Source organism: Oncorhynchus mykiss, chromosome 24 (assembly GCF_057628025.1).
Source record: "Oncorhynchus mykiss isolate SJ-2025 chromosome 24, ASM5762802v1, whole genome shotgun sequence".
Lineage (NCBI taxonomy): Eukaryota > Metazoa > Chordata > Actinopteri > Salmoniformes > Salmonidae > Oncorhynchus > Oncorhynchus mykiss.
In genome coordinates this window covers 46166529-46184726 of record NC_143045.1, presented here as the reverse complement: position 1 = coordinate 46184726, position 18198 = coordinate 46166529, and the positions used below count along the sequence as shown (strand labels likewise).

At 48.6% G+C, this 18198-nt stretch overlaps 1 protein-coding gene across 1 annotated transcript in view; it reads left to right on the top strand.

Moving 5' to 3' along the window:
* Positions 1-18198, top strand: part of LOC110503298 (Yes1 associated transcriptional regulator) — an 80340-nt gene that overhangs the window by 15005 nt on the left and 47137 nt on the right. The window contains exon 3 of the mRNA XM_036961713.2: positions 14498-14616. Within this exon, the coding sequence (XP_036817608.2) occupies positions 14498-14616 (119 nt within the window). The remainder of the gene's footprint in view (positions 1-14497; positions 14617-18198) is intronic.

The following is an 18198-nucleotide window of genomic DNA, read 5'->3' as shown; positions in this document are numbered from 1 at the left end:
CCCTCCCCAACCCAGTCAGTCAGTCAGTCCCCTATCCCCTCACTAGACCAGCCAGTCAGTCAGTCCCCTATCCCCTCACTAGACCAGCCAGTCAGTCAGTTCCCTATCCCCTCACTAGACCAGCCAGTCAGTCAGTCCCCTATCCCCTCACTAGACCAGCCAGTCAGTCAGTCCCCTATCCCCAACCCAGCCAGTCAGTCAGTACCCTATCCCCTCACTATACCAGCCAGTCAGTCAGTCCCTTATCCCCTCCCCAACCCAGCCAGTCAGTCAGTCCCCTATCCCCTCCCCAACCCAGCCAGTCAGTCAGTCCTCTATCCCCTCACTAGACCAGCCAGTCAGTCAGTCCCCTAACCCCTCACTAGACCAGCCAGTCAGTCAGTCCACTATCCCCTCCCCAACCCAGCCAGTCAGTCAGTCCCCTATCCCCTCCACAACCCAGCCAGTCAGTCAGTCCCCTATCCCCTCACTAGACCAGCCAGTCAGTCAGTCCCCTATCCCCTCACTAGACCAGCCAGTCAGACAGTCCACTATCCCCTCCCCAACCCAGCCAGTCAGTCAGTCCCCTATCCCCTCACTAGACCAGTCAGTCAGTCCCCTATCCCCTCCCCAACCCAGTCAGTCAGTCAGTCCCCTATCCCCTCACTAGACCAGCCAGTCAGTCAGTCCCCTATCCCCTCACTAGACCAGCCAGTCAGTCAGTTCCCTATCCCCTCACTAGACCAGCCAGTCAGTCAGTCCCCTATCCCCTCACTAGACCAGCCAGTCAGTCAGTCCCCTATCCCCAACCCAGCCAGTCAGTCAGTACCCTATCCCCTCACTATACCAGCCAGTCAGTCAGTCCCTTATCCCCTCCCCTACCCAGCCAGTCAGTCAGTCCCCTATCCCCTCCCCAACCCAGCCAGTCAGTCAGTCCTCTATCCCCTCACTAGACCAGCCAGTCAGTCAGTCCCCTAACCCCTCACTAGACCAGCCAGTCAGTCAGTCCACTATCCCCTCCCCAACCCAGCCAGTCAGTCAGTCCCCTATCCCCTCACTAGACCAGTCAGTCAGTCAGTCCCCTATCCCCTCCCCAACCCAGCCAGTCAGTCAGTCCCTCTATCCCCTCACTAGATCAGCCAGTCAGTCAGTCCCCTATCTCCTCACTAGACCAGCCAGTCAGTCAGTTCCCTATCCCCTCACTAGACCAGCCAGTCAGTCAGTCCCCTATCCCCTCACTAGACCAGCCAGTCAGTCAGTCCCCTATCCCCTCACTAGAACAGCCAGTCAGTCAGTCCCCTATCCCCGCCCCAACCCAGCCAGTCAGTCAGTCCCCTATCCCCTCACTAGACCAGCCAGTTAGTCAGTCCCCTATCCCCTCACTAGACCAGCCAGTCAGTCAGTCCCCTATCCCCTCCCCAACCCAAATTAAATGTAAGTCATTTAGCAGACGCTGTTCAAGAGCACATCGGCAGATTTTTCAATTAGTCGGCTTGGGGATTTAAACCAGTGACCTTTCGGGTACTGGCCCAACGCTCTTAACCGCTAGGCTACCTGCCAACGACACTGATGTGTCTTGACATAGAGATCCGTCATTTACATAAGGACACTGATTGGATCAAGGCAGGCGCTATAGTAATCAACCGAAATGTGTTAATCCATATCTCAATTGGTCCAATTGGTCTGCGTAATTCCTGGGGGGCGACATGTTTACTGTTGCCTCGTTTCCCGCTGTAAGAGGTATGATATGGCTGGTTGAATTTACACTATTTAGAGTTGTGATTATCTGTTTGAGTTTTAGAGTAAATGAACCAGTATGTTGTAGTTCAGATACACAGGACGGGAGGAGCAGGCAGGAAGGGAGGAGCAGGCAGGAAGGGAGGAGAAGACAGGAATGGAGGAGAAGACAGGAAGGGAGGAGCAGACAGGAAACGGAGGAGCAGGCAGGAAGGAAGGAGCAGACAGGAATTGAGCAGCAGACAGGAAGGGAGCAGCAGGCAGGAAGGGAGGAGCAGGCAGGAAGGGAGGAGAAGACAGGAAGGGAAGAGCAGACAGGAAGGGAGGAGCAGACAGGAAGGAAGGAGCAGGCAGGAAGGGAGGAGCAGACAGGAAGGGAGGAGCAGGCAGGAAGGAAGGAGCAGACAGGAAGGGAGCAGCAGGCAGGAAGGGAGGAGCAGGCAGGAAGGGAGGAGTAGGCAGGAAGGGAGTAGAAGGGAGGAACAGGCAGGAAGGGAGGAGAGGGCAGGAAGGAAGGAGCAGGCAGGAAGGTAGTAGAAGGTAGTAGAAGGCAGGAAGGGAGAAGCAGGCAGGAAGGGAGGAGCAGGCAGGAAGGGAGGAGCAGGCAGGAAGGGAGTAGAAGGCAGGAAGAGAGTAGAGGCAGGAAGGGAGGAGCAGGCAGGAAGGGAGGAGAAGGCAGGAAGGGAGGAGCAGGAAGGAAGGGAGGAACAGACAGGAAGGGAGTAGAAGGCAGGAAGAAAGGAACAGGCAGGAAGGGAGGAGCAGGCAGGAAGGGAGGAGAGGGCAGAAAGGAAGGAGCAGGCAGGAAGGAAGTAGAAGGTAGTAGAAGGCAGGAAGGGAGGAGCAGACAGGAAGGGAGGAGCAGGCAGGAAGGGAGGAGCAGGCAGGAAGGGAGGAGCAGGCAGGAAGAGAGGAGCAGGCAGGAAGGGAGGAGCAGGCAGGAAGGGAGGAGTAGGCAGGAAGGGAGTAGAAGGGAGGAACAGGCAGGAAGGGAGGAGAGGGCAGGAAGGAAGGAGCAGGCAGGAAGGTAGTAGAAGGTAGTAGAAGGCAGGAAGGGAGAAGCAGGCAGGAAGGGAGGAGCAGGCAGGAAGGGAGGAGCAGGCAGGAAGGGAGTAGAAGGCAGGAAGAGAGTAGAGGCAGGAAGGGAGGAGCAGGCAGGAAGGGAGGAGAAGGCAGGAAGGGAGGAGCAGGAAGGAAGGGAGGAACAGACAGGAAGGGAGTAGAAGGCAGGAAGAAAGGAACAGGCAGGAAGGGAGGAGCAGGCAGGAAGGGAGGAGAGGGCAGAAAGGAAGGAGCAGGCAGGAAGGAAGTAGAAGGTAGTAGAAGGCAGGAAGGGAGGAGCAGACAGGAAGGGAGGAGCAGGCAGGAAGGGAGGAGCAGGCAGGAAGGGAGGAGCAGGCAGGAAGAGAGGAGCAGGGAGCTCTATTGTGATCCTGTCTCTACTCTATAAAAGCTCAGACACACCTGTATGATTGTCAAATGTTTGCCTGCCAACAGTACTTTGCACCTCTGAACAGTGTCGGCATTCAACCAATCTTTTTTGTGTTCACACAGCAAAGACCTTGAAGTAGTCAGCCTTGTTAAAATACTCCAAACAAGATGGTGAAAGTAGCATTGATTGGCAGTGTTGACCATGTGTGTTGCTTAGTCATGCTATTTTAAAGAAGGCCTTAGTTGATACTAGCCAGATGGCTACAGCTAGATAACTACCTAGCAAGATGACGAAGAAACAATTTAATTCACTTTCTATAATCCCATACTGCCAGTGCCAGACCATAGACAAATGTTTAGCTAGCTAGCTAACATTACCGTATTCACCAGCTAGCACAGCATCCTAGCTAGCTAAGTATGGTGCTCGCCAACTAACACAGGAAGCTGTTTCATGGAAACTAATCCATTGTGATTTAATTATGTCAATACTAGCTACAGTGGTTAGCTAGCTTGGAGGAAGTATTTAGTGTTGTGTGCATTGCATCTCTGTACTTAGCTAGCTACCATCCCATAGCCTACATTGAATATGAATTGTGACTGGCTCATGACATTTAGCCAAAGACAGTACAGTTTGAGGGGTACGTTCAGTTCGCTTTCATGTTTGCTATGTTCCCCAAAACGTTCTTGTGTGTTCTTGAACAGGGGGTCTGTTTGCTACCGTTTGTTGTGGCGAGGTGTGACTTGATGCAATGAGTGACGTATTTAAAGGGATTGGCCATGCTGACAGCGTTCCCCAACCCACAACCCAACTCCTCCCAGTTTTTCAACTGGTCATTCATTCCAGAATAAAATAAAGTACTGAACGCATCCCTGATCTAACGGTTGTCTCGCGCTGTTCAATCAAAGGCACTCCTTTGATAAGAAGTTGTTTTTGACGAAAACGTGTCAGTTTGTCATCTTCAAGAGGTTGGATTACTAAGATGTTCAACTAGATAATGACTCCAATCTATAGTCGATTGTATTTAACAACTAAGGAAGACCTTTTCCCTTCTCTCATTGACTCCTCAAACCTCGGCCTGGTCCGCCTGGTCCGCTTGGTCCGCCTGGTCTGCTTGGTCCGCCTGGTCCGCTTGGTCCGCCTGGTCCGCTTGGTCCGCCTGGTCCGCTTGGTCCGCCTGGTCCGCTTGGTCCGCCTGGTCCGCTTGGTCCGCCTGGTCCGCCTGGTCCGCTTGGTCCGCCTGGTCCGCCTGGTCCGCCTGGTCCGCCTGGTCCGCCTGGGCCGCCTTGTCCGCTTGGTCCGCCTGGTCCGCTTGGTCCGCCTGGTCCGCTTGGTCCGCCTGGTCCGCTTGATCCGCTTGGTCCGCCTGGTCCGCCTGGTCCGCTTGGTCCGCCTGGTCCGCCTGGTCCGCTTGGTCCGCTTGGTCCGCCTGGTCCGCCTGGTCCGCTTGGTCCGCTTGGTCTGCTTGGTCCGCCTGGTCCACTTGGTCTGCTTGGTCCACTTGGTCCGCTAGGTCCGCCTGGTCTGCTTGGTCCGCTTGGCCTGCTTGGTACGCCTGGTCCGCTTTGACGCGTTCCTAGAAGTCTGGTGATGTTGCGCCTCTGGGCTTAGAAACTCTGTGATTTAACCTTGGATTAGTGGAGAAAATGCCCTCTTTTTCCTTTTTGTTGTCACTCCTGTTGGTTCCCCACGTCGGGGTTCATGCTCTCTGATTGGCTCAAAGTTAAGTTGTTGGCTACCAGGATCGAAAACGATGTCCCGGGTGAAGACATATTGGTCGCGGGTGGCAGGTTTTTGGGCTACTATTAAATTGCACCACGGCCCACGTAAAAATGGAGATATTTAACTGTAACCTGCTTCTGCTGACTATCAGACAGTGAACAGCTTGTTACTGAGTGAGTGAGTGTGAGACTCATGTTTACCAGTTGTAGGTAGACTATTTAGATTGGTTATTGTGGAGATTCCTGTTTACCAGCAGGCTATTTAGATTGGTCACTATGGGGACTCCTGTTACCAGTAGACTATTTAGATTGGTCATCATGGAGACACCCTGTTTACCAGTAGACTATTTAGATTCGTCACTATGGAGACTGCTGTTTACCAGTAGACTATTTAGATTGGTCATCATGGAGACTCCTGTTTACCAGTACACTATTTAGATTGGTCATCATGGAGACTCCTGTTTACCAGTAGACTATTTAGATTCGTCAGTATGGAGACTACTGTTTACCAGTAGACTATTTAGATTGGTCACTATGGAGACTCCTGTTTACCAGTAGACTATTTAGATTGGTTATTATGGAGACTCCTGTTTAGCAGTATACTATTTAGATTGGTTATTATGGAGACTCCTGTTTACCAGTAGACTATTTAGATTGGTCACTATGGAGACACATGTTTACCAGTAGACTATTTAGATTGGTCATCATGGAGACTGCTGTTTACCAGTAGACTATTTAGATTGGTTATTGTGGAGACTCCTGTTTACCAGTAGACTATTTAGATTGGTCACTATGGAGACACCCTGTTTACCAGTAGACTATTTAGATTGGTCATCATGGAGACTGCTGTTTACCAGTAGACTATTTAGATTGGTCACTATGGAGACTGCTGTTTACCAGTAGACTATTTAGATTGGTCACTATGGAGACCCCTGTTTACCAGTAGACTATTTAGATTGGTCACTATGGAGACTCCTGTTTACCAGTAGACTATTTAGATTGGTCACTATGGAGACTACTGTTTACCAGTAGACTATTTAGATTGGTCACTATGGAGACTCCTGTTTACCAGTAGACTATTTAGATTGGTTATTATGGAGACTCCTGTTTACCAGTAGACTATTTAGATTGGTCACTATGGAGACTCCTGTTTACCAGTAGACTATTTAGATTGGTCATCATGGAGACTGCTGTTTACCAGTAGACTATTTAGATTGGTTATTATGGAGACACCTGTTTACCAGTAGACTATTTAGATTGGTCATCATGGAGACTGCTGTTTACCAGTAGACTATTTAGATTGGTCATCATGGAGACTGCTGTTTACCAGTAGACTATTTAGATTGGTCATCATGGAGACTGCTGTTTACCAGTAGACTATTTAGATTGGTCATCATGGAGACTCCTGTTTACCAGTAGACTATTTAGATTGGTCATCATGGAGGCTGCTGTTTACCAGTAGACTATTTAGATTGGTCACTATGGAGACACATGTTTACCAGTAGACTATTTAGATTGGTCACTATGGAGACACATGTTTACCAGTAGACTATTTAGATTGGTCATCATGGAGACTCCTGTTTACCAGTAGACTATTTAGATTGGTCACTATGGAGACTGCTGATTACCAGTAGACTATTTAGATTGGTCACTATGGAGACCCCTGTTTACCAGTAGACTATTTAGATTGGTCACTATGGAGACCCCTGTTTACCAGTATACTATTTAGATTGGTTATTGTGGAGACTCCTGTTTACCAGTAGACTATTTAGATTGGTTATTATGGAGACTCCTGTTTACCAGTAGACTATTTAGATTGGTCACTATGGAGACTACTGTTTACCAGTAGACTATTTAGATTGGTCACTATGGAGACACATGTTTACCAGTAGACTATTTAGATTGTTTACCAGTTGTAGGTAGATGTCACGTTCTGACCTTAGTTCCTTGGATTTATCTTTGTTTTAGTATGGTCAGGACGTGATTTGGGTGGGTTGTCTATGTTCCCTTTTCTATGTTGTGTTTTGCGTTTGGCCTGGTATGGTTCTCAATCAGAGGCAGGTGTCGTTAGTTGTCTCTGATTGAGAATCATACTTAGGTAGCCTTTTCCCACTTGTGTTTCGTGGGTGTTTATTTTCTGTGTCTGTTTGTTCCACATGGAACTGTTTGGTGGGTGGTTATTTGCTGTGTCTGTGTTCCACATGGAACTGTTTGGTGGGTGGTTATTTGCTGTGTCTGTGTTCCACATGGAACTGTTTGGTGTTTGGTTATTTGCTGTGTCTGTGTTCCACATGGAACTGTTTGGTGGGTGGTTATTTGCTGTGTCTGTGTGTTCCACATGGAACTGTTTGGTGGGTGGTTATTTGCTGTGTCTGTGTGTTCCACATGGAACTGTTTGGTGGGTGGTTATTTTCTGTGTCTGTGTGTTCCACATGGAACTGTTTGGTGGGTGGTTATTTGCTGTGTCTGTGTGTTCCACATGGAACTGTTTGGTGGGTGGTTATTTGCTGTGTCTGTGTGTTCCACATGGAACTGTTTGGTGGGTGGTTATTTGCTGTGTCTGTGTGTTCCACATGGAACTGTTTGGTGGGTGGTTATTTGCTGTGTCTGTGTGTTCCACATGGAACTGTTTGGTGGTTGGTTATTTGCTGTGTCTGTGTGTTCCACATGGAACTGTTTGGTGGGTGGTTATTTGCTGTGTCTGTGTGTTCCACATGGAACTGTTTCGTTTGGTTATTTCACGTGTCCTTTATTGTTTTGTTTCAGTGTTGTTTTAATAAAGAGCATGAACACGTACCACGCTGCACATTCGTCCTCCGATCCTTACCACTTTTCCTCGTCAGAGGAAGACAGCCGTTACAGTAGACTATTTGGATTGGTCTTTACGGGAGACTCCTGTTTACCATAAAACATATTAACTGATATAACGGCTACAAAGCATTGGAAAATGACTTTAGGCGCACTAGAGCTCTTTAGATAAATTATCTCAGAGGTGGTTTAAAGTCAACTACATTCAAATGTCGACTTTTCTTATGGATAACCGCATCAAGTGTGTTTTACTCAGTTGGAGCCCTGCGAGAGTAGAACTTTGAAATGGAAGTTACAGAACTCCCTCGCGTGCTTCTGTTATGGGAAAATGTCCACAATTAAAAGGACATTAAATGTGGAGAATCATAGGCTACATTAGCATCTGTTGGCTATCACAGGCTATTAATTTATATACCATTCTAGGCTACAGCAGCGTAACATTTTATACAGTACAATAAATATGTTGAATGACGATATAGCAAACAGATTTAATACATAGCATTTGACTGCGTTTTTAGTTGTGGCCTCATGTTACTATGCCCTTGTTAATGGCCATGTTTAGTTCATGTCAAGGCTCAGGATAAGACCCAGATGCAGACTGTATTACAGAAGCAGGGGGCAGGCAAACGACAGGTTGCGATTCTCTGTCCAATTTTCATCACTCAAACTCTCCTGTCAAATGTATCTATAGCACATACAAAATGTATTTACAATTCTAAACTGTGTGGTTTGAGCCCTGAATGCTGATTGGTAGAACGTCATGGTATATCAGACTGTGTACCATGGGAATGACAAAAACATGACTTTTTACTATTCTAATTACATTGCTAGCCAGTTTATATTAGCAATAAGGCACCTCAGTGGTTTGTGGTATATGTCCAATATACCACGGCTAAGGGCTGTGTTTAAAGAGCAGCCGTTAGCCGTGGTATTTTGATATATACCACACCTCCTCTGGACTTATTGTTTAGTCATAGAAGTCAAAACAAGTTAAATCCATTGATCTGGAGAGTTTAATAAGGGCCATTTATCTTTTATCTTGTGACGTATTCTTAAACATACAATAATTACTATTTGGAAGGAAAACCATATTTAGCTTCTTAGCCGACGTCGTTAAAAATTACGTCGATATTCCTTCTGTCATGTACTGTCATGTTGTGTCTTGTCTCTGTCCTTTCCCTTCACCCTGTCTCCCTCTGCTGGTCGTTGTTAGGTTACCTTTTCTCCCCCTCTTTCCCCCAGCTGTGCCTTGTCTCCTCCTAACCACCTCGTCACCCCTTTTCCCACCTGTTCCCTTTTTCCCTCTGATTAGGTCCCTATATCTCTCTCTGTTTCTGCTCCTGTCTTTGTCGGATTCTTGTTTGTTGTGTTTCATGCCTGAACCAGACTGTCGTCATGTTTGCTGTAACCTTGTCTTGTCCTGTCGGAATCTGCCGGTCCGTCTGAGCCTACCTATGTTTGGTAATTAAAGAAGCTCTGTTTAAGTTAATTCGCTTTTGGGTCCTCATTCACGCACCGTAACAGAAGAATCCGACCAAGAATGGACCCAGCGACTTCGGATCCTCTCCACTCAGCCGTCGGGATCCAGGGAGCGATGCTAGGCAGACACGAGCAGGAAGTGTCTGCTGCTCGACATGCCGTTGAGACCCTGGCCACCCAAGTCTCCAACCTCACAGAACAGGTTCACCATCTCCGCCTCGATCCACCGGCCACTTCCAGGGCTTTCGAATCTCCGGAGCCCAGAATCAATAACCCGCCGTGTTACTCTGGGGAGCCCACTGAATGCCGCTCGTTCCTCACCCAGTGTGATATTGTGTTTTCTCTCCAGCCCAACACTTACTCCAGGAGCACTGCTCGTGTCGCCTACGTCATATCTCTCCTTATTGGACGGGCTCGTGAGTGGGGCACGGCAATCTGGGAGGCAAGGGCTGAGTGTACTAACCAGTATCAGGACTTTAAGGAGGAGATGATACGGGTTTTTGATCGATCTGTTTTTGGGGAGGAGGCTTCCAGGGCCCTGTCTTCCCTATGTCAAGGTAATCGATCCATAACAGACTACTCTATTGAGTTTCGCACTCTTGATGCCTCCAGTGGCTGGAACGAGCCGGCTTTGCTCGCTCGTTTTCTGGAGGGTCTCCGCGCAGAGGTAAAGGATGAGATTCTCTCCCGGGAGGTTCCTTCCAGCGTGGATTCCTTGATTGAACTCGCTATTCGCATTGAGCGACGGGTTGATCTTCGTCACCGAGCTCGTGGAAAGGAGCTCGCGTTCTCCGTTGCCCCCCTCTCCGCATCACTACCATCTTCCTCTGCCGGCTCGGGTGCTGAGCCCATGCAGCTGGGAGGTATCCGCATCTCGACTAAGGAGAGGGAACGGAGAATCACCAACCGCCTCTGTCTCTATTGCGGTTCCGCTGGTCATTTTGTCACTTCATGTCCAGTAAAAGGCCAGAGCTCGTCAGTAAGCGGAGGGCTACTGGTGAGCGCTACTACTCCTGTCTCTCCTTCAAGATCCTGCACTACCTTGTCGGTCCATCTACGCTGGACCGGTTCGTCAGCTTCCTGCAGTGCCTTAATAGACTCTGGGGCGGAGGGCTGTTTTATGGACGAGACCTGGGCTCGGGAACATGACATTCCTCTCAGACAGTTAAAGGAGCCCACGTTCTTGTTCGCCCTGGATGGTAGTCCTCTCCCCAGGATTCAGCGTGAGACGCTACCTTTAACCCTCACTGTTTCTGGTAATCATAGTGAAACCATTTCTTTTTTAATTTTTCGTTCACCTTTTACACCTGTTGTTTTGGGCCATCCCTGGCTAGTTTGTCATAATCCTTCCATTAATTGGTCTAGTAATTCTATCCTCTCCTGGAACGTCTCTTGTCATGTGAAATGTTTAATGTCTGCTATCCCTCCTGTTTCCTCTGTCTCTTCTTCACAGGAGGAGCCTGGTGATTTGACAGGGGTGCCGGAGGAATATCACGATCTGCGCACGGTGTTCAGTCGGTCCAGGGCCACCTCTCTTCCTCCACACCGGTCGTATGATTGTAGTATTGATCTCCTTCCGGGAACCACCCCCCCCCGGGGTAGACTATACTCTCTGTCGGCTCCCGAACGTAAGGCTCTCGAAGATTATTTGTCTGTAGCTCTTGACGCCGGTACCATAGTCCCCTCCTCCTCTCCCGCCGGAGCGGGGTTTTTTTTTGTCAAGAAGAAGGACGGGTCTCTGCGCCCCTGCATAGATTATCGAGGGCTGAATGACATAACAGTGAAGAATCGTTATCCGCTTCCTCTTATGTCTTCAGCCTTCGAGATCCTGCAGGGAGCCAGGTTTTTCACTAAGTTGGACCTTCGTAACGCTTACCATCTCGTGCGCATCAGGGAGGGGGACGAGTGGAAGACGGCGTTTAACACTCCGTTAGGGCACTTTGAATACCGGGTTCTTCCTTTCGGCCTCGCTAACGCTCCAGCTGTCTTTCAGGCATTAGTCAATGATGTCCTGAGAGACATGCTGAACATCTTTGTTTTCGTTTACCTTGACGATATCCTGATTTTTTCACCGTCACTCCAGATTCATGTTCAGCACGTTCGACGTGTCCTCCAGCGCCTTTTAGAGAATTGTCTTTTTGTGAAGGCTGAGAAGTGCACTTTTCATGCCTCCTCCGTCACATTTCTCGGTTCTGTTATTTCCGCTGAAGGCATTAAGATGGATCCCGCTAAGGTCCAAGCTGTCATTGATTGGCCCGTCCCTAAGTCACGCGTCGAGCTGCAGCGCTTTCTCGGCTTCGCGAACTTCTATCGTCGTTTCATCCGTAATTTCGGTCAGGTGGCAGCTCCTCTCACAGCCCTTACTTCTGTCAAGACGTGCTTTAAGTGGTCCGTTTCCGCCCAGGGAGCTTTTGATCTCCTCAAGAATCGTTTTACATCCGCTCCTATCCTTGTTACACCTGACGTCTCTAGACAGTTCGTTGTCGAGGTTGACGCGTCAGAGGTGGGCGTGGGAGCCATTCTTTCTCAGCGCTCCCTCTCTGACGACAAGGTCCACCCATGCGCGTATTTTTCTCATCGCCTGTCGCCGTCGGAACGTAACTATGATGTGGGTAACCGCGAACTGCTCGCCATCCGGTTAGCCCTAGGCGAATGACGACAGTGGTTGGAGGGGGCGACCGTTCCTTTTGTCGTTTGGACTGACCATAGGAACCTTGAGTACATCCGTTCTGCCAAACGACTTAATGCGCGTCAGGCGCGTTGGGCGCTGTTTTTCGCTCGTTTCGAGTTCGTGATTTCTTATCGTCCGGGCTCTAAGAACACCAAGCCTGATGCTTTGTCTCGTCTCTTCAGTTCTTCAGTAGCCTCCACTGACCCCGAGGGGATTCTCCCTGAGGGGCGTGTTGTCGGGTTGACTGTCTGGGGAATTGAGAGGCAGGTAAAGCAAGCGCTCACTCACACTCCGTCGCCGCGCGCTTGTCCTAGGAACCTTCTTTTCGTTCCCGTTCCTACTCGTCTGGCCGTTCTTCAGTGGGCTCACTCTGCCAAGTTAGCCGGCCACCCTGGCGTTCGGGGTACGCTTGCTTCCATTCGCCAGCGTTTTTGGTGGCCCACCCGGGAGCATGACACGCGTCGTTTCGTGGCTGCTTGTTCGGTCTGCGCGCAGACTAAGTCCGGTAACTCTCCTCCTGCCGGCCGTCTCAGGCCGCTTCCTATTCCCTCTCGACCGTGGTCTCACATCGCCTTAGATTTTGTCACCGGACTGCCTTCGTCAGCGGGGAAGACTGTTATTCTTACGGTTGTCGATAGGTTCTCTAAGGCGGCTCATTTCATTCCCCTTGCTAAGCTTCCTTCTGCTAAAGAGACGGCACAAATCATCATCGAGAATGTTTTCAGAATTCATGGCCTTCCGTCAGACGTCGTTTCGGACAGAGGTCCGCAATTCACGTCTCAATTTTGGAGGGAGTTTTGCCGTTTGATTGGGGCTTCCGTCAGTCTCTCTTCCGGCTTTCACCCCCAGTCTAACGGTCAAGCAGAACGGGCCAATCAGACTATTGGTCGCATCTTACGCAGTCTTTCTTTTCGCAACCCTGCGTCTTGGTCAGAACAGCTCCCCTGGGCAGAATACGCCCACAACTCGCTTCCTTCGTCTGCGACCGGGCTATCTCCTTTTCAGAGTAGCCTCGGGTACCAGCCTCCGCTGTTCTCATCTCAGTTCGCCGAGTCCAGCGTCCCCTCCGCTCAGGCTTTTGTCCAACGTTGCGAGCGCACCTGGAAGAGGGTCAGGTCTGCACTTTGCCGTTATAGGACGCAGACTGTGAGGGCTGCTAATAAGCGTAGAACTAAGAGTCCTAGATATTGTCGCGGTCAGAGAGTTTGGCTCTCCACTCAGAACCTTCCCCTTAAGACGGCTTCTCGCAAGTTGACCCCGCGGTTCATTGGTCCGTTCCGTATTTCACGGGTCATTAATCCTGTCGCAGTTCGACTTCTTCTTCCGCGATACCTTCGTCGCGTCCACCCGGTCTTCCATGTCTCCTGCATCAAGCCCGTCCTTCGCGCCCCCGCTCGTCTTCCCCCCCCCCCCCATCCTTGTCGAGGGCGCACCCATCTACAGGGTCCGTAGAATTTTGGACATGCGTCCTCGGGGCCGTGGTCACCAGTACCTCGTAGATTGGGAGGGGTACGGTCCTGAGGAGAGGAGTTGGGTTCCCTCTCGGGACGTGCTGGACCGTGCGCTGATCGAGGATTTCCTCCGTTGCCGCCAGGTTTCCTCCTCGAGTGCGCCAGGAGGCGCTCGGTGAGTGGGGGGGTACTGTCATGTACTGTCATGTTGTGTCTTGTCTCTGTCCTTTCCCTTCACCCTGTCTCCCTCTGCTGGTCGTTGTTAGGTTACCTTTTCTCCCCCTCTTTCCCCCAGCTGTGCCTTGTCTCCTCCTAACCACCTCGTCACCCCTTTTCCCACCTGTTCCCTTTTTCCCTCTGATTAGGTCCCTATATCTCTCTCTGTTTCTGCTCCTGTCTTTGTCGGATTCTTGTTTGTTGTGTTTCATGCCTGAACCAGACTGTCGTCATGTTTGCTGTAACCTTGTCTTGTCCTGTCGGAATCTGCCGGTCCGTCTGAGCCTACCTATGTTTGGTAATTAAAGAAGCTCTGTTTAAGTTAATTCGCTTTTGGGTCCTCATTCACGCACCGTAACACCTTCTTAATTCGCTCGATAACGTTATGGAAAAAGTGTCTCTTGGATAAATGTGTCAACTCCTCTCTTGGATAAATGTGTCAACTCCTCTCTTGGATAAATGTGTCAACTCCTCTCTTGGATAAATGTGTCAACTCCTCTCTTGGATAAATGTGTCAACTCCTCTCTTGGATAAATGTGTCAACTCCTCTCTTGGATAAATGTGTCAACTCCTCTCTTGGATAAATGTGTCAACTCCTCTCTTGGATAAATGTGTCAACTCCTCTCTTGGATAAATGTGTCAACTCCTCTCGCCGAGATTGGTTTTTTGGGGGATAGTTTTCAGGCCTTGGTTCAGTTCAGTTTGTGGGGTTCCCTCCCTAAAGGGAAGCTCTATACAGTATAATGTGTCGTCCAGTGATATGGACCGTCATTTACAGAGATGGCGTCTGGACAATATACTTTTCAGCTTCAAATCAGCTTCCCAGTTTTCTCTTTCTCCTAAAATAAGTTGTGGGCCCTGTAGAAGAATCAGCACATATTTTATGCTCTTAATAACTCTACTCTTCTTGCAGTTTTTGATTCCATTTTCCATTAACGTTTTTAAAAAGTTTCATGACAGTTGTTCATTTCGTTCAGTGATGGACTCTTCTCTTCTCTCTGTGCAGCCATCTGGACCAGTCGACCACCTGGCTGGACCCTCGTAAGGCCCTCCTACAGATGAACCAGGCCCCTCCCACCAGCCCTGTACCAGTCCAGCAGCAGAACATCATGAGCCCAGCTAGTGGTCAGGACACATACACACACATACACACACATACACACACACACACACACATACACACACACACACATATACACACACACATACATACATACACACACACATACACACACACATACATACACACACACACACGCACACAGTTGTGTATGTTGCACTGACAACATAGGGGGTTCTTTTGGAGCATTCAATGGCTTAAATCAAACCAAATCAAATCAAATTTATTTTATATACCCCTTCGTACATCAGCTGATATCTCAAAGTGCTGTTCAGAAACCTAGCCTAAAACCCCAAACAGCAAGCAATGCAGGTGTAGAAGCACGGTGGCTAGGAAAAACTCCCTAGAAAGGCCAAAACCTAGGAAGAAACCTAGAGAGGAACCAGGCTATGTGGGGTGGCCAGTCCTCTACTGGCTGTGCCGGGTGGAGATTATAACAGAACATGGCCAAGATGTTCAAATGTTCATAAATGACCAGCATGGTCAAATAATAATAATCACAGGCAGAACAGTTGAAACTGGAGCAGCAGCACGGCAAGGTGGACAGCAAGGAGTCATCATGCCAGGTAGTCCTGAGGCATGGTCCTAGGGCTCAGGTCCTCCGAGAGAGCGAGAAAGAGACAATTAGAGAGAGCATACTTAAATTCACACAGGACACCGGATAGGACAGGAGAAGTACTCCAGATATAACAAACTGACCCTAGCCCCCCGACACATTAACTACTGCAGCATAAATACTGGAGGCTGAGACAGGAGGGGTCAGGAGACACTGTGGCCCCATCCGATGACACCCCCGGACAGGGCCAAACAGGAAGGATATAACCCCACCCACTTTGCCAAACCACAGCCCCCACACCACTAGAGGGATATCTTCAACCACCAACTTACCATCCTGAGACAAGGCCGAGTATAGCCCACAAAGATCTCCGCCACGGCACAACCCAAGGGGGGGCGCCAACCCAGACAGGAAGATCACATCAGTGACTCAACCCACTCAAGTGACGCACCCCTCCTAGGGACGGTATGAAAGAGCCCTAGTAAGCCAGTGACTCAGCCCCTGTAATAGGGTTAGAGGCAGAGAATCCCAGTGGAAAGAGGGGAACTGGCCAGGCAGAGACAGCAAGGGCGGTTCGTTGCTCCAGAGCCTTTCCGTTCACCTTCACACTCCTGGGCCAGACTATACTTAATCATATGACCCACTGAAGAGATGAGTCTTCAGTAAAGACTTAAAGGTTGAGACCGAGTATGTGTCTCTCACATGGGTAGGCAGACCATTCCATAAAAATTGAGCTCTAGAGGAGAAAGCCTTGCCTCCAGCTGTTTGCTTAGAAATTCTAGGGACAGTAAGGAGGCCTGCGTCTTGTGACCGTAGCGAACATGTAGGTATGTACGGCAGGACCAAATCGGAAAGATAGGTAGAAGAAAGCCCATGTAATGCTTTGTATGTTAGCAGTAAAACCTTGAAATCAGCCCTTTCCTTAACAGGAAGCCAGTGTAGGGAGGCTAGCACTGGAGTAATATGATCAATTTATTTGGTTCTAGTCAGGATTCTAGCAGCCGTATTTAGCACTAACTGAAGTTTATTTAGTGCTTTATCCGGGTAGCCGGAAAGTAGAGCATTGCAGTAGTCTAACCTAGAAGTAACAAAAGCATGGATTCATTTTTCTGCGTAACTTTTGGACAGAAAGTTTCTGATTTTTGCAATGTTTGGGGCTTCACCATGTTTCATTGAAATGTACAGATGTGTGTCATCCGCATAGCAGTGAAAGTTAACATTATGTTTTCGAATGACATCCCCAAGAGGTAAAATATATAGTGAAAACAATAGTGGTCCTAAAACAGAACTTTGAGGAACACTGGAATTTACAGTTGATTTGTCAGAGGACAAACCATTCACAGAGACAAATTGATATCTTTCCGACAGATAAGATCTAAACCAGGCCAGAACTTGTCCGTGTAGACCAATTTTCCAATCTCTCCAAAAGAATGTGTTGATCAGTGGTATCAAAAGCAGCACTAAGGTCTAGGAGCACGAGGACAGATGCAGAGCCTCGGTCTGACGCCATTAAAAGGCCATTTACCACCTTCACAAGTGCAGTCTCAGTGCTATGATGGGGTCTAAAACCAGACTGAAGCATTTCGTATACATTGTTTGTCTTCAGAAAGGCAGTGAATTGCTGCGCAACAGCTTTTTCTAAAAATGTTGAGAGGAATGGAAGATTCGATAAAGGCTGATAGTTTTTTATATTTTCTGGGTCAAGGTTTGGCTTTTTCAAGAGAGGCTTTATTACTGCCACTTTTAGTGAGTTTGGTACACATCCGGTGGATAGAGAGCCGTTTATTTTGTTCAACATAGGAGGGCCAAGCACAGGAAGCAGCTCTTTCAGTAATTTAGTTGGAATAGGTTCCTGTATGCAGCTTGAAGGTTTAGAGGCCATGATTATTTTCATCAATGTGTCAAATGATATAGTACTAAGTCACTTGAGTGTCTCCCTAGGTCCTGGCAGAGTTGTGCAGACTCAGGACAACTGAGCTTTGGAGGAATACTCAGATTTAAAGAGGAGTCCGTAATTTGCTTTCTAATGATCATTATCTTTCCTCAAAGAAGTTCATGAATTTATTACTGCTGAAGTGAAAGCCATCCTCTCTTGGAGAATGCTGCTTTTTAGTTAGCTTAGCGAAAGTATCAAAAATAAATTTCGGATTGTTCTTATTATCCTCAATTAAGTTGTAAAAATAGGATGATCGAGCAGCAGTGAGGGCTCTTTGAAACTGCACGGTACTGTCTTTCCAAGCTAGTCGGAAGACTTCCAGTTTGGTGTGGCGCCATTTCCGTTCCAATTTTCTGGAAGCTTGCTTCAGAGCTCGGGTATTTTCTGTATACCAGGGAGCTAGTTTCTTATGAGAAATGGTTTTAGGGGTGCAACTGCATCTAGGGTATTGCACAAGGTTTAATTGAGTTCCTCAGTTAGGTGGTTAACTTATTTTTGTCCTCTGACGTCCTTGGGTAGGCAGAGGGAGTCTGGAAGGACATCAAGGAATCTTTGTGTTGTCTGTGAATTTATAGCACAACTTTTGATGCTCCTTGGTTGGGTTCTGAGCAGATTATTTGTTGCGATTGCGAACGTAATAAAATGGTGGTCCGATAGTCCAGGATTATGAGGAAAAACATTCACAAGATTCACAACATTTATTCCATGGGACAAAACTAGGTCCAGAGTATGACTGTGACAGTGAGTAGGTCCAGAGAAATGTTGGACAAAACCCACTGAGTCGATGATGGCTCCGAAAGCCTTTTGGAGTGGGTCTGTGGACTTTTCCATGTGAATATTAAAGTCACCAAAACTTAGAATATGATCCGCTATGACTACAAGGTCCGATAGGAATTCAGGGAACTCAATGAGGAACGCTGTATATGGCCCAGGAGGCCTGTAAACAGTAGCTATCAAAAGACAAACATTTTGTTTTCTTTTTTGTAAATTGAAATTTGCTATCATAAATGTTAGCAGCACCTCCGCCTTTGCGGGATGCGCGGGGGATATGGTCACTAGTGTAGCCAGGAGGTGAGGCCTCATTTAACACAGTAA